The 23620-nt window shown below is 48.1% G+C and overlaps 1 protein-coding gene across 6 annotated transcripts in view; it reads right to left on the bottom strand.

Moving 5' to 3' along the window:
* Positions 1 to 22320, bottom strand: part of MADD (MAP kinase activating death domain) — a gene marked incomplete at its 5' end in the record, with an annotated part of 34176 nt that extends 11856 nt beyond the window's left edge. Inside the window, 27 exons of one of the 6 annotated variants that reach the window (XM_081099695.1) lie at positions 1624 to 1729; positions 1829 to 1949; positions 2168 to 2230; positions 2518 to 2626; positions 5046 to 5204; positions 5505 to 5588; positions 6370 to 6470; positions 7401 to 7454; positions 9081 to 9287; positions 9600 to 9750; positions 9844 to 10030; positions 10360 to 10462; positions 10816 to 10875; positions 12168 to 12269; positions 13051 to 13190; positions 13428 to 13681; positions 14055 to 14245; positions 14335 to 14438; positions 14932 to 15088; positions 15263 to 15498; positions 15852 to 16030; positions 18158 to 18238; positions 18922 to 19035; positions 19461 to 19592; positions 20082 to 20385; positions 20781 to 21377; positions 22162 to 22320. In XM_081099695.1, coding sequence (XP_080955821.1) covers positions 1624 to 1729; positions 1829 to 1949; positions 2168 to 2230; positions 2518 to 2626; positions 5046 to 5204; positions 5505 to 5588; positions 6370 to 6470; positions 7401 to 7454; positions 9081 to 9287; positions 9600 to 9750; positions 9844 to 10030; positions 10360 to 10462; positions 10816 to 10875; positions 12168 to 12269; positions 13051 to 13190; positions 13428 to 13681; positions 14055 to 14245; positions 14335 to 14438; positions 14932 to 15088; positions 15263 to 15498; positions 15852 to 16030; positions 18158 to 18238; positions 18922 to 19035; positions 19461 to 19592; positions 20082 to 20385; positions 20781 to 21377; positions 22162 to 22223 — 4158 coding nt within the window. The remainder of the gene's footprint in view (positions 1 to 1623; positions 1730 to 1828; positions 1950 to 2167; positions 2231 to 2517; positions 2627 to 5045; positions 5205 to 5504; positions 5589 to 6369; positions 6471 to 7400; positions 7455 to 9080; positions 9288 to 9599; positions 9751 to 9843; positions 10031 to 10359; positions 10463 to 10815; positions 10876 to 12167; positions 12270 to 13050; positions 13191 to 13427; positions 13682 to 14054; positions 14246 to 14334; positions 14439 to 14931; positions 15089 to 15262; positions 15499 to 15851; positions 16031 to 18157; positions 18239 to 18921; positions 19036 to 19460; positions 19593 to 20081; positions 20386 to 20780; positions 21378 to 22161) is intronic. The other 5 variants (XM_081099696.1, XM_081099697.1, XM_081099698.1 and 2 more) reach the window with 5 other exon arrangements.
* Positions 22321 to 23620: the final 1300 nt, after the last annotated feature.

Here is a 23620-nt window from a genome sequence, read left to right as displayed (position 1 = left end):
ATTAACTTAATTAGGGTACTCCTAAGCTGGCCTTTGCTAAAAACGTCCTCAATCTGATTGAGGTATGTTCGCTGAGGTCGACCCCTTCCAACTCTCCCATCCACACTTATCTTGTATACTTGTTTCGTCTATCTCCTTTCGTTCATCCTCTCTATATGTCCAAACCATTTCAACATACCTTTCTCAATCCTCGAAACTACATCTTCTTTCACTCCACAACGTTCCCTAAAATTAACTTAATAAACTTTACTTTTGTCACCCACGCGCGATTTGCGGATGCGACTAGCACTAACCACTGCACAATGAGACTGATGGCTGGCTGGCTCACTCAACTCATGCATGAATCGCACGTACCTCCCACGCGCTGCGTATCCCATGGCCTGCCTGCACTGCGTCTCCCGTCGCCTGACCGACCGACACCCCCCCACTTACTTCTTCAAAATAGACTCACCCAGGCCAAAAACCGACTTCTGCGCATGGGCCACAAAGTTTCAATCGCACTGTACACGCACCCGCACGTGGTATTTTGTGGAAGAGCCACACTCAAGGGGCCAAGGAGCCGCATGTGGCTTGCGAGCCGAGGATTGCCGACCACTGCCTTAGGGTCAGCACCCTTTCCCAACCAGAGGTAACTGGAACCCTTCCAGTTCAGCAGAGTAGAGTGAGACTTACAACAGAAAAAGAAACAAACTAAGAGGGCCTTCCTGGAAGGCATTCTCTATATTTGATCAACCAATCCCTGCACATTTAGAGAGGCTGGGAGGACAGGGGGAGGAGAAACCCAGGGGCTCATTGTCAAAACAACTCTCTTCTACTCACTAAGTCCCTTAACTCTTCTATTTGGTAACATACTTTCCCCACAGCTATAAACACCAAGTACAGTGGGGCCTTGACTTATAAGTGTCCGGACTAATGAGTTTTTCAAGATACGAGCCATCTCTCGGCCGATTTTTTACTTTGAGTTGTGAGCTAAAATTCGGGTTACGAGCCAGCTTCAGATACCCGGCCGCTAGTTGGCACAGCGAATGTCACAGTGAACGCCACAACATCAGCCCAGTATCATGTGTCTCACTCGTTCACTTTAAGATTTGACATACGAGTAATTTGAGTTACGAGCTCCGTCACGGAACGAATTAAACTCGTAAGTCAAGACCCCACTGTACAACCATGTCAAACTAGAACCTACCGTTACTTTTTAAATAAGTAACCCTTTTTATATCTATGGAAAATTCTATGATAAAGGGCTAGTGCTAAAAAGTGAATCCTGAGAATCCTTTTTAAACTTTTTAGAACCAACTACTTAAAAATTTTTTTTAATTCATTGTATTCTGTGGGAAGCTCTACTGGAATCCTAAAACTATTTAGCAAAGGAACCCCATTTAAAATTCAAAGGAAACAAATGGGTTGGAATCATCAGTCACCTTTGCAATCTCTCTTAGGACAAGAGCCTGCCAGCTTCAGATAAATGAAGCTTGTGTGAGCTACAGAGAGGCCTGAGACTTTCAATCAGAAAGAGAGCCCTGGTGAGACGTTCTGTCAGCTCCCCAGCTGCCCCAGAATTCTCATGATGGGCATGAGCCTTGTCCTTCAGCAGCAGCCAGGCATAAGCAAAATCAACGCTACCTTCATCAGCAGCATATAGGAGATCAGGTTGTGCAAAAGCGTGGCCAGCAAACGATCTTCATCATCCTCAAGGCGTTTCCGGTCATGCTCTCCCAGTGACAGGTACCTAAGCAGGAGACCAGGGACAAGTCAGCCCTCAGGTGGGAGACCACAGAACCAACTACGAAAAGGCTGAATTTTCCCAAGGATTTCCTAAGCCTCATACCTGTCTATCATCTCCTGGGGACCCTGGTCCATACCCATCCCTTCTCTCTCCAACATCACAGCATCTAAGAATGCATCTTCCCAGAACTGCATTTGGTCCCATAACGTAGAACGCTCTTTACCTGTGTAGGATAGAGGTCTTTAGGGGCTTATACAACATTTAAAGAATATAGTTGGCAACCAAAGTAGAGTAAACTCCAGTAAACGGGAGTCATTACAAGTTCCAAAGCAAAGGAAACCTGAGCCTCTCCACCCCAGATCTAGAGCCCCACTGCCTCCGAGTGAGGCCCAATCCCCCGAGCAGGAGGGGTGAACACAGCACACAAAGAAAGGTGGTTACTCATAGAAAAGGTCTCCATAGCAGCATCCTCTAACTGGTCCCACATCGATCCTTTGTCCCTTCCTGCCAGTTTGCAAGCAGGAAGGACCATGGTAGCAAGAAAGGAAAGAAAGGAAGACAGAGACACAGAGGCTATTGATTAATACCAAGATCCAGTCTCTTCTAGAAAGTTTCACCCACCGCTTCTTCCAGACCCAGTAAGTCACCTGCTTCAGACGTAAAAATGCCTCTAACATTAGCATTGAGATCAGCAAAGAGCCGAGCAGCTGCTACTTGTCCAGTGCCACCCTCTCCCCCTGGCTGAGTCCAGCTTCCTTCCAGTGCCAGCGACCTTCCGGTCTGTTTCTCACCTATGAGTCCCTCGTAGAGATAGACTCGCTGGCTTACGTCTTCGTAAGAGCGAACCGGGCTGCCCGCCAGCTTCTCCCTTACGCTCGGCTTCAAGCTGTGGGCTTTACCCTGCAGAGAAGAGGTAGCAGGTCAGCCACCGAAGGCACCAATGAACAGGGGCAAAGTAAACCAAGCAGCTCATTTAGAGACTCACCCACCAATCACCATCATCGACAACATATCCTCCCAGAGCCCTCCTTCTGCTACCCGGGGATTGGACCAGAAGTTGATCTGATAATGCTGCTTTCTGTTACTGCCCCCTAAACATGCAATCAAGTTTTCACTCTGACTTATCTTTACTCTTAAGTCTATAAGACTCTGCTCTAAACACAGAAACAAAACATGCAGATCCCTATAGCAGCATGATGCAGTAGAAAGAACACTTGGTTTGAAGTCAGCCTGAGCAAGGTTCACAGCTCTGCCTCTTACTGGCTGTGTGACCTTAGGCATGAAATTTAGCTTCTCTGAGTCTCATTTTCCACCTGAAAAAAGGAAGGTGATAATACTTACCTGATGGAACTATTATAGGAATTAAATCAGAAAATACATTAACAGTGCCTGGCAATGGTTGCTATTCGATAAATGTTAATTTTCTCTTTTCTACCATCTCAGAAATATCTGCCCCTTAGATATACCACTAACTTTTATCTGCCACTTCTGAAATATTAGACTTTATATTCATTCAAAAAAGACTTTCAACTGGGTAAGAGGTAGGTTTCATGCCCATTTCACAAAGCATACAACAGCATAAGCAGAGATGCAACTGATCACAGTTATTAGGCAAATCTAATTAGTGTGTCTAAATGCCAGCCTCCTGGTTCACAGCGTAATTCCTTGTTCAATGGACCATACCAACTTACTATTAATTTATTTCCTGCTAAGACAGCCATTTTTGAGCCAAGAAATTTAGGTAACTGCTCTCAGGTATTCAACTGTATGAAGAGTCCTTGCCAACCAGCACAGAACAAGAAGAATTTGTCCCAGGAAGGTGCCAGGAAAGATAGCACACAGCTGAACGGCTTCTTGCAAGACTGCCCTCCATAACACCCAGCTTAACCTCCAGAATGGAGGTGCATTAGACAGATTTAAAACGCTCTTCTTAAAATGGTCTGTTTAGACTCAGGGAGAGTTAAGGTCCACTAACCTGAATGGCCCTGCTGACTCTAGGTCAGCCGTGGGCAAACTACGGCCCGCGGGCCGGATCCGGCCCGTTTGAAATGAATAAAACTAAAAAAAAAAAAAAGACCGTACCCTTTTATGTAATGATGTTTACTTTGAATTTATATTAGTTCACACAAACACTCCATCCATGCTTTTGTTCCGGCCCTCCGGTCCAGTTTAAGAACCCATTGTGGCCCTCGAGTCAAAAAGTTTGCCCACCCCTGCTCTAGGTCCTATTCCTTATGTGCACTCCGGGACGTCACTTGCTCTATTAGAAACACTTGTGCCGGAGCCATGAGGGTGGGAACGATCATTTCCATTCTCCTCACAGACAAAGACAAGGCCCTCTGAGCTCTTGTAGAGAAAGTGGTGAGTGGATCAGAGTGCCTAACACCCGCTGCCCGAAGTAGCAGTACACACTGAAAGGCAGTGTATCTAGCCTGGCCGGTGTGGCCCAGTGGTGGAGTGTCGACCCATGCACAAGGAGGTCACTGGTTTGATTCCTGGTCAGGGCACATGCCCAGATTGTGGGCTTAATCCCCAGCAGGGGGTGGGCAGGAGGCAGCTGATCGATCGATCATCGATGTCTCTCTCTCTCTCTCTCTCTCTCTCTCTCAAATCAATAAAAACATATTTTTAAAAAAGAAAAGCAGTGTGTCTAAAGACAAGGACTAAAATAATTTAATTCCAACTGATCATGGCTTATTGTGTGATTAGGGCAAGTTCTTCTTTCCCTAAGGCTTTCCGCCCCTTACCTGTCAAGAGAGATTAGTCACAGCAATACACTGAATTGCAAATTTCTTGAGAGTGAACATCATGCCTTATTTATCTGGTTTTTTTTTTCCAGTACAGAATTTGGCATTGAGTAAATCACTTAATAGATGTTATTAATGAAAAAAATTCAAGTAACTGTTAGGAATATATTAAAAGAAATGCCATTTTAAGGTTCTATGTAAATAGAGCAGTGACCAGAATAAAACTAGACTAGTCCATAAAATAAGCCGACTGATACTAGATAAGAGCTATAACAGACGTTGCCACAAAGGTATCACTTTGCTATTTTAAACATAGGGTTTATTGCTAGATAGGACTCCAGGCCCTTATCTAACTCATCAATGATGCAGGAGAGGGTTCTAAAAGCCCCAGATCATGGAGTCGAATGACTGTTAAAGCCTTAAGAGACATTTTCTTTAAAGTCAAATAGATGAGGCTAACCATTCCTTACTTCCTCTTTTACTTCTGATTGCCTCCTAACTTTTCATTCTTTTCTACAACTCCCCTCCCCCCATGTAAAAACAGTCTCCTTTTGTTAGTAAACAAAGCTTACAAAGATGGCGCTGGTGGCAGAGTTGGTCTCAATTTCACTATCGGACAAAGTGCCCCGAGAGCTTGTCAAGCGGGTGCTTCCCTCGCCACCTGGTCCATCGCCTGCATTGCTGCTCAAGTCACTGTCGGCTCCAAGGGTCTCTCCAGAACTATTACTCACCTGGAAAGGAAACAAGGTAGTGAGGGCTATTCCCCAGGGGAGGGTCCCAGAAATGCCAAACTGAGAGCTCTCTGCTGCCATCAAGAAGTACCCCCTTTCAAAGGTGAGCCAGCGCCTCTGCAAGTACCTTCTTGGCCCGAGGAGGAGAAGCCCTAGGTGAAACCTCCGGGCCTGATCCCGTGTACAGACCTATGACAGGTGGGCATCTCCACCATGAGAACCAAGCTGACCTGAAACTAACCGCAGCCTCCACCGGAGCCCACCCCCACCCACCAAGATGCCAGTGTGGTGTTCCCCTACCACGGTGCTAACTTCAGAATCCTGACTGGAGCTTCGGATCAGGACAGCTGGGCTCACACCGATGACAGAGTCTGGGTCTGTCCTCTGAAACAAGACACAGGGCCTCAGACACACGAGGGGAGGTGTCCAACCTACTCCCAGTTTCCCTAAGAAATACTGTATCTTCTTCCTTCTCCCCATCCCCACCCTTCTACTATCCTTTTTCTTAATATAAAATATATATGACTTACATAATAAGAACAATAATAAACACTAAAGTAGTACATGCTCACTACAGAAAATACATGAAGGAATAAGGAAACAAAAATAAGCCAAGAACTGACCCCTTACATTAATCACTGTCAAGTCTTTAGTTTACTTCCTTTTAGTCTTTTCTATATACATTGTAAAAGTAAAATGGGAATCATACTGTATAAACCTTTGTCAACATTTTCCCATGTCACTAAATTTTTTAAAATACAGTTAACAGAGCTCTGGCTGGGTAGTTCGGTTGGTTGGAGTGTCATCCCATGCACCAAAGGGTTGTGGGTTCGATTCCTGGTCAGGGTGCATATGGGAGGCAGCAGATCAATGTTTCTCTCTCACATCGATATTTCTCTCTCTCTCTCTCTCTCTCTCTCTCTCTCTCTCTCTCTCTCTCTCCCTCTTCCTCTCTCTCTCTAAAGTCAATAAACATATCCTTGGGTGAGAATTAAAATATATTTAATGGATACTAATATTATATTACATGGATATATTATACTTATGTCATCATTCCCCTATTATTGACTATTTATGTTGTTTCAAGGTTTCTTGTCTTTGGTTTTTGTTTTAACTTAAAGAAGTATTTTGAGATAGCACATCATTATCAACAAGGGTCACACACCTGGGAACCAGATGTTAGGCTCACACCACTATCTGCGCTGATCTGGGACTTTTTCTCTTCCGTCTCGCCAAGGTCAAAGGCAGGTTTGAGTACTTCAGGCCCTGAGTAGGGGAAGACGTCTGTTACTCAGTACACAAAGGCTAGGGGCAGGCCGGGAAGGGAGTGGGGCAGCAGCGCGGCCTGGACCCCATCACCTTTCCAGGGACTGCCCCCTTGGGCCCCACTGACAGAATAGTCTCCAGATGCCTTAGGACCCAAGTAGGAAAAACAAGACTTGGTCTCAAGGGGTTCTGCAGCCACCTTCTCCACCTGAGACCATTCTGAGTACATCACCCAAAAACAGAAAAGCTCCACAAACGTACGTCTAAACCACACTCCTGCACCCAGGTGCAGCTCCACCGGGGCCTCCAGGTCACTCCGTGCTTCCCAAACCAACGTGGCCAAAGGGGCGAGAAAAGGATGGGCCCAATGGGATCAAGAAACCCCAGCTACTTCCATGGACACTGCTCACCCCCACCCTACAACTCCCACATTTTAGATAAAATCCGCCCCCTTTCCCCACCCACCCACAATGATATGGCAGAAGGACAGAATGACAGAAAGCAAGAAAGCGTGCCTCGGCAAGCCACCAGAGAGAGCTGGGAAGCTACAGACTCACACGGAGGGACAGCAACCATCTCTGCCAACTGTGCCCACAGGCCTTCTAATGGGTGAGGGAGGTATCAGCCAATGAGGGGCATGAAATAGGCAAGCGTTCTCCCCACCGACGACTCGGAAGCAATAGAGAACCACGTTCTAAGGGGCTTTACTCAGTAGACGCCTCAATTTCAGTCTGAGTGCTGCGGGGAGGGGCGGGGGACGCACCCTACGAGCCACACACCTGAGTCACATACCACCTGCCTGCTGTCCCTCCAAATACCCCCCTAGAGCAAATTTGGGGTGGGGCTGACAAAGGGAGCCTGCCCCAATGGGCCTGGGGAGTTGGCAGGTATGGGAGACTTGGGAACGGGAAGGGGGCGTTTGTTCCTTACTCTGTTTTTCCATAGCTTTTTGCTTTTTCACTTCCTGGTGCTTGTTCCACAATTCTACCCCAGATGCAATGTAAGCAGGAGAGAAAGACAGACAGAGTCAGAGGCTGGTCAGGCAGACGAAATGGAAACCCACCCACCCAAGTTGGTTCAGTCTCAGGCATAAGATTACAAACCAAGAGATAAAAAGAGATCTTCATTTGTGGAAATCAAACTCATGGAATCAAGACTCCAAATGTCTAACCCTAACATAACGTGGCAGTAAAGAGCCTGCAGAGCCTTAGAGCTTGGAGGGCCTTTTCCCGAGCTCCTTGGTCTTGGCCAGAGGAAACGGACCCTAAAGAGGCCAAGCAGTCCCTCGAGATCATGTGACTTAGGATGAGGTTAAACTTCCACCACAGCACACTCTCTCTGCCAAATGAGCTGGGCAAAGGCACATTTTAAAGATTTCAGATGAGACAGATGACCACCTCGAGCGGCCAAAGGGATTTCAGAAGCACGAGCACCGATCTGTTTTATTCACTGGACTGAACCGAGGTCACTCATGCAAGCAGTGGGCATCCCTCCTTATTGCTACCAAAAAACCCAACTCACCCTCAGAATCAGTGCCTGTCCTGATAAGAGACCCATTCTTAGCCAGATACCTGGGAATCCAGTAGCGGTAACAGAGACTATTGAATGTCAGGCATAGCCTCTTAGCAGGGGTAAAGAAGAGAGCAGCGATCAGAGCGACTGTTTTCCTGGAAGAACGTTAAGAGTCCACTTGGTCCAGTCCCCTCGTTTCCCAGATGAGGAGACAGAGACCCCAAGAGGGAGAGTGATTTGCCCAAAGTCACATTCCTGGTTGAGGGCAGGCCATTATTTTTCCTGAAACATCACTTCAGGCAGGAGAAAGGGCTGATTGCTGCTGGAGAAGTGTAACAGCCTAAAAAGGACACTGGTTCCTCATGAGCATTATGGAAGCCTAAGGCAACTGCTAATGGTTGTGGCAAAGAGGCCTCAGTTAGAAGCACGCTGCCCGGGGACCTAGAACTGGAAAAAGAACCTAGAACCTACGTGACCTTGAGTCAAACCGAGGTGACACCCAGAGAGCTCCCTAGGCTCTGCCTTAGTGGGAACTGAGAAACATGGAATGTAAACAAGTTCCAGTGAGGAAAGTTTTAAAGAAAAGCTGACTCAGAAACCTCTACCCTGAGGTTCAGAACCCGTGAGAATGGGATTGCCGGACACACCCCAGAGGAGCCAATGTGAGGGCAGTGTAATGGTTGGATGGGGGGGAAACTGGCTTTAGAGACTCAGATGATCATAATTCTATTGCCTCAAGATGCATCTATATACTTCCGTACAGCTTCCAGGAGCTCACGTGGCCTCTCCACCATGTGAAGAAATCCAGAAGCAAACAAACACAGGGACCAGGGCACAGCTCAGACTCCCTGCAGGAGGCCTCCCTGGGCCCCCTAAGAAAATCTCCCATGTGAAGATGTGGGTGGGGGTGGCTGCAAATGAAGCATAAGGGATAGAGAAGTGTAAAGAAGTACCATTAGAAATGGACACAGGCCTACCTCCCTCTCTAGAAAGCAAAGCATGGGAAAGAGAAAGGCAGGATTCTGGATGGATTCAGAGGAGGGAGGGATATCTAAGACACCAGAACCCCTCCAATACACCAAACACAGCGATACATACCAACAGATGCTACAAAATTCTCTTCCTTTAAACTCCTGGTATCTAGTTCCTTAGGACCCTTTCCTGTAGCACTTGGTGCCCGAGGCCCCAGCTGGGGAACTCTCAGCTGTGCCGTAGCCTTTGGGTCCCCCCGACCAGCCAGGCCAGGATCCTTGCCAACTGGTGTATGCACGCTCTCTGTTGGACTTCTCTTACGCTTGTCTGGTTCTGAGGAAAAGATCGAATATAGGAAGAGGTCATAGGAGAAAGTGGGTGCCAATCAGGGCAGGGAAGGTGCCGGGGGAAGCAGGAATACAGGAGGACGTGGAATGGAGGAAGTGCAAGGAAAGAAAAACAACATCTTATTTTTCATGACAGGAAGACGCCCACTGCACATAAACATGCCCTGGAAAATGAAATCCCAGAGCCTGGTGGGAAACAGCTTGACTCTGGGAATTTTGTCAAGGAACAACTTTCTTTCCTTCGGAGACAAGCGCGAGAGCTGTGGATGGCACGCTGCCCCGCTGGCACAACCCCTACCTTTGCTGTAGTAGTGGGTCTGAGCGATCTCCAGAAGCCCAAAGATGCTGGCCATGCCGCCCAGACCTGCATGGGTATAGGACTGCTCCAGGCTGAGCACCGTGCACTTGAGCAGGTCTAACATTCCCTTGTACACCTTTCGACTGATCTCCTGCAACAATAATCCAGGGGCTAGAGTTGGCAAAACTGCCTGTGGTGTCCACATCCTCTTCCCAGTTGATTCCAGCTCCCAGCCAACACTGACCACGTCGGGGATGAGATCTTGCCGGGCATCGTCCTCAGACTGCACCGTGCGGTTCAGCTTGCTCAGGACAAAGACCCGCAGCTGCTCGCTCTCCAGCAGCCGTCGCACCTTCTTCATGTTGAGCCAGCCGACGCCCTGGCCATCCAGCACGCTGTGCACCACCTCCTTCAGGAACTGCTGGTTCTCGCTGTGGGTTCCACAGACCACTTCTGTGGTCATCAGCTCCTTTGCAGAGCATCCCACCTTCCACCAGCCAAGTGCCCAGATGTCCCAGTCCACTGCATCCCCCACCTCCCCATTCAGCCTGCTTTGCCCAAGTACCCACCACCGCTGCCTCACTCTCTCAGCACTTGAGCTATTACTGCTGCATGGGGAGTGAGTCAGAATGGGAGGTGCTGACAATAACTTCATCCACCCAGCTGCAAGTTTCTCTCCCACTCTTGAGCATCCATAAAGTTTGGTACAGGAATCGCTACCTCTGTCCAAGAATCTTAAAGCCGCTCTGCCATTTAGTACCTAGAATTGCTGGACCGGCCCTGGGGTGACGGGGGTTCTCGCTTCACTGTTGGGCTGTGTTTAATGACAGATGACTTCTGGTCCACCAAGGCCCTCCTGTTTCCTGCAACGGGGCGGTGGAATGAGAGACATCACTAGTGTAGTCCAGGAGCCAGTGTCGGCACAGCCCTGGTAGCCATGGTCCACACCCACTCCCCAGACGGGCTGGGCGAGGATGGCACCAGGGCGCCACACAGGGGCAGAAACCAGCCATGGCAATGTGGAGGAGGTGGGGATGGAAACTCGGGCCACTCCGCATGCACCAGCAGCACGCCCAGGGGCAAGCACGGGCCTCACGGGGGACAGGGCAGGCAGGTCAGCGTGTGATCTGCTTGCTCCATGAGGAGGATGGCCTCAGGCAGGCACAGGAGATGCTAGGAAAAAAACGATCATGCACAGCTCACGGGCAAGACCCACCTTCACCACTCCCGGGGCCGGCTTCAGTAACAATCTCCATTAGAGTATTTAGCCCAAATACTGGGACACAAAATACACAATTAGTAGGTGCGCCACAATACCACAACCCCCTAACCCTCAATGGAGCTGTAAGTCGGATAAACTGAGCATTCTCCCAAAGCTTGGTGCATAGAACCTGGGTTCTCAGGCACCTCAGAGCTGGAAGCCAAGTGACCAGGAGACAACCAAGCTCTAGGAAAGACCATCCCTAAGACTATGGCCTCTCAAAGCCAGAGGCAGGGTAAATGACACAGGAGTCTTTGGGTACTAAACAGGCACATGCTGGCGGTCATGAAACATCTAGCACAGGGTCCAGAGGGCCTGCGGGCCATGGAGGGCAGGGACCCCCCCTGCAGATGCTGTCATGGGAAGTGGGGTGGAGGAGTGAGGATGGGGGTGACAAGTGCAGCAAATGAAGTGAAGCACCGCATGCAATGAAAGCATCTCCATTGTTCTCTTCAACTGCATCAAATGAAACACCTTTCCATCCCTCACCTACCGAGCATGGCTGAGTCCACTCAGGAGTTCCCTACACCGCCAGCTCTGATGTCCCTTTGCCCATCTATCCTATGTTCCCATCCCTTGCCCAAAGAGCACTCCTCAGATTTCTGACAATTTTAATCACTTGGAAGAGAGGTCAGTTAAAAAAAAAAATGCATGGAGCTGCTTCTCACTGTGCTTTCCACTATGATTAAAGATCAGCACAATAACCAGAGGAAACAAACAAAAGTCAGAGTAAATTCCGAAGGGCCCTCACCCTGGCGGAGATCACTAATGAAAACCAAGTGAGGTCTCAACTGCCCCTGGAAGCCAGCCAATACCACCTGGTCCATGAACTGGCCCTAAGTTGACGTGAAGCTAAAGTAAGAGGCTTTTTCACTCAATAAACACTGCCAAACTCCAAACATAAAATAACTTCACAGTGCCAGGCTCTCCACGACAACCCCCTGCTGGGCCATCGCTCTGGGATGGGGTTCATCCCAAGTTCACACAGCAGGAACGTGGCAGGTAAGTGGTGGCCCTGGATGATCCCCATGTTAATGATGGACCTCTGACAATGTTTCCCCCGAAGCAGCAGCCATCCCACAGTTGCCATTATCCTAAAGGATATAACAGGGCTTCTCTTTAGCTACCAAGTCAGTTTCCACCTGAAAACCAGCAAGAGCCACGATGTGCAGTGAAAGCCATGAGAAGCGAGATGAGGGGCAACCACCAGATCAAGTGGCTCATCACACACAGGGCCTGACAAGCACTCATGGGCCCGAACTCGTTCTCAGAGAACCCTGGCTTGGCAAAAGGCGGGCTGCAGTTACCTTTCAGACTGGGGAAGGGCGTGGTCTTCTCCCGGGCACCTTTGGTGGGCAGTGTGAGGTTCGAAAGACTGAAGCTTGTACTGTGGTTCCGATATAGGCTGCCTATCAAGGTGTGGGGAGAGTGAGAGCAATGAGTTACGAGGATAAAGAATCAAAGCTTCATATTCTGAGGACTAGTTCATCATCTCTACCTTCCTCCTTTCCCAACAGCCCAGTGACTCTGCTCTATATTAGAAGGGGCCAAGGCTAACTTAGGGCAAGCAAAGGGGCCACTGCCAAGACTGCTCAAAACCCAGTAACAACTCGCTCCGACTACCTCCCCTGACAATATCCAAGTCTCTTATCAGCTGCTAATTGGGCACGAAAGCGGCAGTTCATGTGCTTCTCGTCTGAAGTTGGTGCTGCCCCTTCCTGGCTTCTGAAAAAACTCACAATCACAATGATCCCCTATGTGGGCTTTCTCTGGTCCCGAAGCTGTCTTCAAGCCTTCTCTGACACCACCCCTCATTGCTGGAAATAATCTCTATGCAGGAAAGTCAACCTCATATAGATTTCAAAACATGTTCATGAAAAAGCCCTTCACCAGACAGAGAAGATATTAGACCAGACTATTTCCACAAAATATGTGTACAAGTGTATAATTCTTAATCTAATGATTATTTTTCAGTTGACCCACTACCTTACCTGAAATAGGCTGAACCCTCCAGGCAGAAAGACAATGATTAACCTGTCCCTGTTCTTTATTGACCTCCCCTGAAAATACCTATTGAGTATCACCAAACAACCTGAATTGGGGCTTGCTAATGCAACCCAGCCTCTGCCGTAGCCAAGCCCTACTGGGAAGAAAATGGGACAGAGGCAGAAGAGAGCTGAAAGCACTTACTGGCAAAAGACATGATGCCCCCAAAGCTCTCGGTGCTGTTGTTGGAGATGGTGGAGGTGGGAGAGCTTGCTCGGGAGTCTGACTCTGCGTCTGAGTCGCTTGCCAGTTTCAAGCTGTTGGGCCGCAGCAGCTTTTGAGCCCTTGAATGCACAGTGGCACCTATGAGCCCAAGATGACCTTGGGTGTGTGAGCCTGATGCTACACTGCAGTCGCCATGCCCTTCCCATGATTCCTAAATGCTGAGGTCGCAGCAACACCCTCTGGACACGGCAGGACCACGAGGGCACTGAGACCTCTCAGGCCCATCAACCCTCGCCCAGCTCCACTGCAGGGAGGTCCTGCAGTCACCCATCCAGGAGGACTCCCCGGGCTCTCACCGATTGCCACTGACATGTTGGCTGAATCGGGGAGTGTAACTTTCCCCCTGGTCATCATCGTCTTCCTCAGGGGGAAGGCCATACTGGGGCTCGAAGTATGGGTTGTCAAAGGTTCGCCGGCACACTGATCCCTCTCCAGTTTCTGTCTGGCGCCTGTCCACAACCGATTTGCTGATGCTGGGAGGCACGGGAGGGAGGGGCTTGGAGATGGCTGCTGCTGCCTTATCATCCATCTCTGTTGAGTCAGCAGGTTCCTACAGTCCATATCAAATGAAAAGTAGTCACCTGGTGCCCGGTGACGCTTTCCCATAGTCTCGGTTTGGCAGGGCCTGTCAGATTCCTACCCTAAGAAATGTGTGAGGAAAGATCTCTGTAACACCCCTGTTCTCTGTCCCCACAAACTATGCAAGAGGGATTTTAGTTAATCCCTGAGCAAAAACCCAGTGATCTCCTTCTGGGATCAAAACTATATCTTATAGGCTCTAAGTTGTAGGGCCTATGGTCAGGAAGATAGGAAGATGGTGAAGAAAGAAGCAAATTAAATCCACAGCTTCACTCCAGCTTTCCTAAGAGAGGTGAGGCCCACACCCCGCAGTCCTCACTTTTCCACCCCAAGTCCTCACTTACAGCGCTGGCTCCGTGGATGACGGTGCCGGGGCCACTGCTGGCCGTGGTGCTGGAGCTGGAGTGCGGTGGGGGGTGTTCCTGAGCGTTCTCTCTGTGGGGGCCAGGCTCCCCGGCTTCCTTCTGGCTCGGCAGCTCGTCAATCTCCACCTCACTGGCATCCCCCAGCGCTGCATGCGTCAGAGGATCCACATCTGCCAAAACCCAAGGGTGCAGGTACAGACCACACCACCCCAGAAACCAAACCCTGCCCAGAGCTGGCCAAGTTCTCCGATACACTTACTAGGCGTATCGCCATTGATGTCACACTTCATCATTTCACTAACAAAGTCACCGAGGGAGGAGTAGGAAGAGCTTGAGTCACCATAGTCCATACTATCACTGCCGCTGCAGAGTGAAGAGCATACAATAAAATCAAAACAGAAAAGAATCAACCGTCAGCACTGGGAGAAATAAAAAGAGGAGCACCCTTAACTCAAGGCCAGGGAACAATATGAAATAAGGACGCTAACATAAAACAATCAAGCCTGGCTGGTGTGGCTCAGCGGTGGAACAGCATCCCATGCATCAGGAGGTTGCTGGTTAGATGCCTGGTCAGGGCACATGCCTGGGTTTTGGGTGCAATCCCCAGCAACGGGTGTGAAGGCAGCCAATCATGTAGATGTTTCTTATCGATGTTTCTATCTCTCTCTCCCTCTCACTTCCTCTCTCTCTAAAATCAATAAAAACCTATTAAAAAACACATAACCAATCAACCAAAATATAACCCAAGGCTTCAAATGCTGCTAACTTGTATGAGATTTTTCCATGGTGCTACGTAAGGGCCAGTGGGAGCCTCCTGACCTTGCACACTGTGTTGTTGCCATAAGGGACTGCTCACCTGTCATCAGTAGGATCAGAGTCAGAGTCACGCTCTGGAGGCACACTCAGCGCTTCAGCCAGCTGGGAATTGCTATCATAGACGCGATAGTGGATGGGTTGCAGCTGATGAGCGTACCACTTTGGCTTATCACCAATCAGGGCCGGATCAAACATATCTACCAGAAGAGGAAAAAGAATAGACTTAGCAAAACATAAAAGAAGGGTAGGAGCAAGTCTACAGCAAAACAGGAATGGAAGGAGCAGGCCCAAGAAAGGGAAAACGCCAAGGGAAGAGCCATCAGAAGGACAGAGGCTGAAGGTGGGGCTGCGCAGAGGGTAGGGGGACTCACTGTTGTGAATTCGCTGAAAGGCATAGTTGGTAGGGTTAAGGATCCATTCCCCAAAGTACTCCACAGCCTGAGTCCTGGCCAATTTCTCAGCAAAAGGAGTCTGCCGGGGACGCGAGGCTAGGAAGGAGCCAACTTGAAAAGCTACCACAGGCCGAGGGAAGAGACGCAGGATACGCGTGTGCATCTGAAAGCCCTGCAGCACGTTGGGGGAGTTGAAGAAACGGACCATGGCCACTCTGGGGGAAAAGAGGAGGCAAGATATCCGAGTCCCACACCTTCCAGAGTGACGATTCCTATGATCCAAAGTCTCAGATCACCTCCCAAAGCCATCAGTTAACAGACTTCCAACATCAAGGGGGTAAGTATCTTAAAGAATCATCAATCCTCTTCTTCATTCAAGGCCTAAAATGCCTGACAGAAGGATGAACTCTTCCTTTTCTTTGCTTTTACTAAGGTGGCAAATATAACCCAGTATTACACGTTTTATATACAAAGAAACTCTTGTTGAGGGGAGTACCCTGCCCCAAGGTCACTGTGTAAGCAGAGAACAGTTTTGGAGTCGTGATTGTCTAGTCTGCTTGGTTGGTACCTGGTTGCGACATCCACAGAATCCACATCATTGCCATAGATGAGTGGGTTGAATTCCGTGGAAGGGGTGGACTGCAGGTCACTAGTAGGCTTTCCAAAGAGCAGGGGGATCTCCTGGCCCTCATGGAATTTTTCCAGATTGAGGATTGGCTGGGTGTTGAGGCTCATGCTGGCAAGGGCCTGTGGAACAACAAGAAATTCCTCATTGAAGGCAGAATCCTGGGCAGCTGGCTAATCTCATCTCCTAGGAACAAGCCTTCATCCTATATAATAAAATATGCAAATCAACCGAACGGAGGAATGACTGGTCGCCATGATGCACAATGACCACCAGAGGGCAGACGCTCAACACAGGAGCTGCCCCCTGGTGGTCAGTGCGTTCCCACAGGGGGAGTGTCCCTCAGCCAAAAGCCGGGCTCATGGACTAAGGACCCCTTGGGGGATGTCCCCTGAGAGGTCCCAGACTTCCAGAGAGCGAAGGGCGGGCTGAGGGACCAACCCCCAATGCACAAATCTTGTACACTGGGCCTCTAGTCTTTGAAATAACTGTTAGAGAAAATATTTTAACCTTTAGAAAATAATGTGTATTCTACAGATCTTCAGCTTAAGCCAACCTGGCTCAAGGCAACTCAATCAAATTCAGGGCAATAGCTTTCAAATTTAGTTTAGCCATGAAAGCTTATTTTTTTCAATGGAAATCTATGTGGAAATATAAACAACTGAAACTTCAGCTTCTTTGAAGGACATAAGGAACCCAGAGCCTCACGCGTTTTGGCACTTGCAACCTAAATCAACCCCTAGTAGACTCCACAGGGCAGTTTGAAACCACTGGTTTAGATCGGAGAGCTCCTTAAAAGTTAATGAGCATAGGTTTCACTTGGTCATATTGTTAAAATGCAGATTCTGATTCAATAGATTTAGGTGATTCTGCACTTCCACCAAGCCCAGGTGAGGCTAGTGCTGCTGGCCACGGACCACAGAGGTGCAGATACAAGATCAACGAGCCCAAGGATCTTAGCTCCCACAGACATGGTAAGTCCAGTTCCATCCGCAACCTCTCCATCGTATTAGGCATACTAGAGCAATCATCGAGAATGAAAACAGCAAAGGACTATAGCTCAAGAACGTTCTGAACTTGCAACCCTCACCAGACTAGACTGCAGTAACAAGGTATCATATTACATCAGCAGTGATGAGGCAAGTGAGGGGGATGATACCAAATGAGCCATCTAGGTCCAAGCAGGTATCATCTAGAGCAGCGGTTCTCAACCTGTGGGTCGCGACCCCTTTGGCGGTCGAACGACCCTTTCACAGGGGTCACCTAAGACCATCCTGCATATCAGATATTTACATTATGATTCGTAACAGTAGCAACATTACAGTTATGAAGTAGCAACGAAAATAATTTTATGGTTGGGTCACAACATGAGGAACTGTATTTAAAGGGCCACAAGGTTGAGAACCACTGATCTAGAGGTACTGCTATGCAGCTCGGACATCAACTAGAGAGAGTTCTTCAAGTCAGAGCAGGTATTCCTAAGACAGAGCTATCTACTGGGCCTGCGTAACACACAGCAGGCAAAGGAATGGGCTTTGTCAGGGTTTGCCTTCACATGCTGTGTTCAGCAGAAGCAGCTCAATCAATGAGAAAGGCAGTTAAGGGATTACGCAAAGCAAGGAATTTTTGAAAAACGATGCTATAGGGACAACCTAAGGATCAATTTAAGAAGAAAACATTTAAAAATCCATTCTGTCCTAACTCCCTCCTTACAAGACTGAGAGACAATGGCCCGAGGCCATAAAGAATAGCAGATGTGCCCTGGCTGGATGGCTCAGCTAGTTGAAGGTCATACCGACCAAGGTTACAGGTTCGATCCCTGGTCAGGGTGTGTAAGAGAGGTGACCAATCAATGTTTCTCTCTCACACTGATGTTTCTCTCTCTTTCTCTCTTCCTCTTTCTCTAAAAATCAATAAAAAAAATATCCTTGAGTAAGGATTAAAAAAAAAAAAAAAGAATAGCAGACATGGCAAGAAACTGGAAGTGAAGGGTTGTTTTGTACAGCATTATAAGTATCAGAGGGTGGGAGGCCATACAATGAATAAGAAGGAATCTGAAAAGCCATTTTTTGAGGTTCACCCTGCACCCCCCTCAGAAATGGGGTACACTTCCTCTTAAGCCCACCCAAGGTGAAGAATATCTACTCTACTTGACGTCTGCAAGGAAGCTGGCTCCTGCGATAGCTGTCTGCCTACAGCAGTCCTGCAGCAGCCACCACTCCCCTTCCTTTTCTTCATTCTTCACTTACCTGCTTCAGATGTTTTTTCAACTCTAATGACTCTGGTTCTGGCAGGACAGGTAGCACTTCTGCATTGGTGGGGGCAATCACCTGCACCAGAAAAAAGATAAAAGGCATGACCCTAGAGCTAAATCCTTAGGAGTTTCTCTCACATAAGGGTAAGCAAAAAGAACAGGAAGTTGTATATACACTATATCATTTGTATGTGAATACATACATTAGATACCAACATACATGAGATATCCATCTGCACATGTGTATGATACACATACACACCTGAAAGGAATTAGACCTAAATGTTATTGATGACTATCTCTAGATAATAGGATTATGGTTTTTATTTACTTCTTTAGACTTATTTGTATTTTCTAGTTTTTACAATGAACACATAAGGGCTTCCTACCAACGTTTATATTCACACTACAGAATGTTAATATGCATTTTTAAAAAGTCTGTACTGAAAGACAGTTTCTTAATAGAAACTATACCCCCAAGAAAACAATTAGCTGATCCACACCATATGTAATTGTCCAGCAACCACTGATCTGAGATGCGGGGGAACACTTAATTCTGGCAACATTAAATCTTGTAATTCTTGGAGTCCTAAAAAGGGTCTATTAAACCAATAAAATGAAAGCAGGATTTAAAAAAAATTGTTTCAATGAGTCACACAATAGAAATCACCACCAACTCAGGACTTTCCTGGGAGTAATCTAAAAAAAGAGGACACCACCCTATTGTAGACCCTACAAGGCCTCAGCCAAGAACCTCACCCTACTGCCGTCCAGGTCCACTAGCCATACATCGTCAGGCATTTTGAAGTCCGGTTTGTAGAGGAAGAAGCTGGCAGGGACCCCGATGATGTATGGGGTTGGGGCCAACAGCAGCTGTGGAAGAGATAAAGAAGATGAGAAAAAAACCCATTGTGATCACTTATCAAGTCAGGATTTTTCTAGATAAGGAAACAATCCCTTTTCCAAAACCCTTGAGGGTAGATGAGTTTCAAGATTCAGAATTTTTCAGACTTTAGAAATGCGCCAGTCCCTATTCTGCATGTTAAGTGATACCTGCACTGGTGCAGTCAGTAGCCTCTAGTTGCTAACATTAACTGTGACAAATAAAAACATAAACAGCATAAATTTTACCACCAGACCAGTGCAAGTCAGGTCAGATTTTGCAGACACATAAGCTGTGAGAAGGGACTGCAGACCAGTACTGAGTTACAACCTCTCTGGGCATTGAGCCTTCTCCCCCAGAGCTGGGCAGAGCTGGAACACAGAGGTGACAAAGACAGAGACGTCTTGAGACTCACCTGCTCTGCCGATCCCATGCAGGTGGGCAGCAGCGGGATGACAGGAAACATATACTCCAGGGGGTAGATCATTGCCACAAATGCCATCACAGACATGGAGAGTGCGTTGTAGTCGCGGGACTGTAGCACCACCTGCCACAAGTCATAGGAATCACTCGACAGCGTAAGGTTTATGAGAATACAACTTCCAACACTACCGTTTGTTTCACCCTGCCTATGGCTCCAGGAGCGTAGTTGCCACAATTACACTGCTCTGTACCCCACCTTGCACCTCCCAGTCCAAGCACTGTAGTTGTCCTCTCTCGAATCACTCCCTATGTTCCTAGTTCTTGTACCCCCAATCCCAGGACCACTCTTTGGAATAGAACTACTGATATTTCCAGAGAATTAGATCAGTATAGTTAAAGATAATTCAGGTGAGTGGCAAGTCCACTGAATACATCCCACACGATACCAGCACCTTAATTCAACCCACATCTACTGAGTACCTACTCAGTAGATACCTGGCATCTTATTACCCCCTGGAGATAAAAAGATGAAAAGGGTATAGTCCCTGTCCTCAAAGAGCTCATGGTCTAGCCTCTGCCATATTTCAAAGGTCTAGAAAGCTGGCCCTCTCACCTTGTGCTCTAACAGGATGCAGGTTAGCACCTGAAGGCAGGCATCCACACCCAGAAGTTCCAAGGGAAGGTGCAGTGGGAAATCCACCAGGGTGAATCGAGAGGGGTCAGGAAGAGCAAAGGTCAGAGCTTGCTGGAGCTCCTGGGGTAGGACCTCAATGTCTACTCGCTTCTGCCCAGAGACGGGCACTGGGGAGCGCAGCAATCGATAGATCCAGGCCTCAATCTCTCGAAGGTCATGCAGAAGGGCACCTGACTTCTCCTCCACCAGCAACGATCCAGTGAAGATGCGCCACATGGTGTCCCTGGGGGCAGAGAGCAGGAAACAGACACATGTGCACCAGGGGCTGATACCCCACTGCAACCCACTGTGACCATAAAGGGGATAAGGATGACAACTGGAAAATCCCACCCTTTGAGCTCAGCTAGGACCACAGGGTAGGGACAAGAGTGAGAGCAAGTATAAGAATGCACACACGGTGGGGCTCATTGTCCTGCCCACCATGAAACATCAAATTCCTCAGCACTGATCCAAACACAATGATGATAGGAGGTCTAACTCAGCAGCAGCCTTTTGCTTAGTAAGGACTAAGGTCTGATGGACTTCAGGCTTTAGAGAAATTTCCTCTGCCCCTCACAGACCAATTATACCTCATCTCTGAAATGCTCCACCTCTCTGAGCACCAGCGGCAAACCATACCTTTGTATGCCTCGGGGGATGCCCAGTTTCTTGCCCAGCAGTCGCTCACTGCAGCAGTCCACCAGACGTTTGAGGGTGTACAGACACTCTCGGAAGGTGGAGAAGAAGGGGTAGTGGCTGATCACACAGAGGGAAGTCAGAGTACTGTTGCGGGACCGGCTTCCCGCCTTGGCCCGGCGTTTCCCGCGAGGAGACTGGTTCACATCGGGGGTGGAGTCGGCACTGGGAGGCTGCAGGGACGAGCCACTCTCCGAACTCTCAGTGCCAACCTCTTCTGAGGCGCTGGGGGGCCGGGAGCCTTCCTTCCCACGGGACCCTGCCCCAGCTTCCCCCTTTTCCTTAGGCATTCGCTTCTGGAAGGAGCGGTAGAAGTTAACACAGATGCCATAACGCGTGACTCCGGTGTCCTTGTCGGTGAGGGTGAAGACAAACGAGATATCATCCCGCAGGCTCATGCGCCGCTGCCGCACACTCAGACAGCCCTCTGGCTGGCAGAAGAACACGACATCTGGGGGCAGGGGAAACTCAGGGTGATCCTCTAATGGGTATCGCCGAAGCAATTCAGGAGTCTGGGCCACACTGTCACTGCTCGGGTGCCTGAAGAACAGAAAGACCAATTCAGCAGCCTGAGGAATAGGATGCGCTATCAGAGTTTACCGCGGTCTACAAATAAAGTTCATAATGCTATACTGGCCATAACCGGTTTGGCTCAGTGGACAGAGCGTCGGCCTGCGGACTGAAAGGTCCCAGGTTCGATTCCGGTCAAGGGCACATCCCCAGTGGGGGGTGTGCAGGAGGCAGCTGGTCGATGTTTCTCTCTCATCGATGTTTCTGACTCTCTACCCCTCTCTCTTCCTCTCTGTAAAAAAAAATCAATAAAATATATATTAAAAAAAAAAAATGCTATACTGGATCAAGTAACTAACTGCAAGACCTTGGCTGCATTTAGCCGGTAGGCTAAACGAGGCCGGCACTGTCATGAAGACACCTATCCTGAACTGAGAGAAAAATTTCAACAATTAAATGATCACTCACACCTTTTCAAGGTATAATAGCCAATGACAGAGCATACTAGTATGTCGGTAGAGAAGGAGCACAATGTACTTTCCCTTTTTACGAAACAAGGAAAGTGGGTACACAGAGCACATTTGCTCAAGAACAGAAAGATGCTAGTCAAGAGGAGTTTTGCTCCAACTCTGTTCCTCCAGGCCTCTGCTCTCAATCCACCTGACTGTGTTGTTTTCCCAGAGGCATCAATGCTCCCATCAGAGTAAAACAGTGGGATAAGAATAAGATATGCAAACCAACATGGAAATGGAAAGGGGACGGATTCTGTGGCTATCCCAGATGACAAGACAAAAATTATTCTCTTTTTGGTTACCTGGCGCCTACAATCACTAGGTAGTCAAGTAACCGAGGACAGAGCTTCTTCTTTTGCACCATGGTTCCAGTTCATCAGTTCATCTCGGAGAAACTTCAAGGCACCAAGCAGGGAGTCAGCATTCCCGGGGGAATTCTGTTATTATCTGAAAATCCAAGGCTAATAGGAAGAAAGTACTGGTAAGATCCATTGCTGTGCCTAAGGAACTCAGCCCTGCTAGCTTCATCTCAGCCAGAGGCATAGGTAAGGTCTTCCATTCAGCACTAAAGATAAAGGAACCCGACACTTTTCCCAGCCTAGAGTTCAGCGTAGGCTTATGAGCTCACGGAATCAAATGAGAAGGATAAATATGGCCCATCTCCCCATCCCTACAAACAAGTTCATTCTCAGCCTTGCCCCTGGCTCTCTGTTTTTGAAAAACAGAACCAGTTAGTCTAATCTGGACTCAATCATTATGGTAACAAAAATTAACTCATTTTCAGGACTGCTCCAGGGGGGATCCAGGATCAAACCAGACTCTCTAATCAGCACTCCTCTGTACTCCGAGCTCTAGATCAGTGGTTCTCAACCTTCCTAATGCCTCGAGCCTTTAATACAGTTCCTCATGTTGTGGTGACCCCCAATTTCATTGTTACAAATTGAACATAATTAAAGCATAGTGATTAATCACAAAAACAATATGTAATTATATATGTGTTTTCCGATGGTCTTAGGCGACCCCTGTGAAAGGGTTGTTCGACCCCCAAAGGGGTCGCGACCCTCAGGTTGAGAACCGCTGCTCTAGATGGAAATCCATTTATTCTGTTCCAATATTCTGCATTCAGCTTGATATGAAACTAGTATATATAGTGTATAGTTCATTGTTCTCAGACAATAACAAAAGCTGGGTGTTCTACCCTGTGCAATTTCAAATGAAGAATATCTATGTTCCAATTCCTTGTCTAGATCAGTTTTCTTCCCTCTTCAAGCAAAAAAGGGACCCAGTGGCTACTGCTACTGGCTCTGCCCTTGGTGCTGAATCATAGTCTTTCTACTCTATTTTGGTCCAAGGACTGGAATCAGTAATACAATACACACAGATGAGGCCTTGTCCTATATCTTACAGAGACTAGGAATTAGATGCAGAAATAACAGGATTTCTGCAAGGACAGGGAGAGGTGCTCAGTGGAATTTCTAAACCATAGTCCAAAAGTCAGGAAAAGCTTACAGGGTCTTAATTATAATTCATTTCCTGCTGAGTCTCCATACACTTCTATAATAAAATGTTTAACTCTACCTCAAGATTATTTCCAGTGCTTCCAGAAGTCCACCTCTGTGCTCTGTACATAGCCACGCTAGGACCTTGTTCACTGCACACACACAGAGAATCTCATACACACTCACACACACTCACACACCAGTCCCCGTTTTGCGGCTGCATGCACTACTATACACACAAACATCCACACTTCCTGTATGC

Source organism: Myotis nattereri (genome assembly GCF_964212035.1).
Source record: "Myotis nattereri genome assembly, chromosome: 9".
Lineage (NCBI taxonomy): Eukaryota > Metazoa > Chordata > Mammalia > Chiroptera > Vespertilionidae > Myotis > Myotis nattereri.
This window is presented reverse-complemented; position numbering and strand designations above follow the sequence as displayed.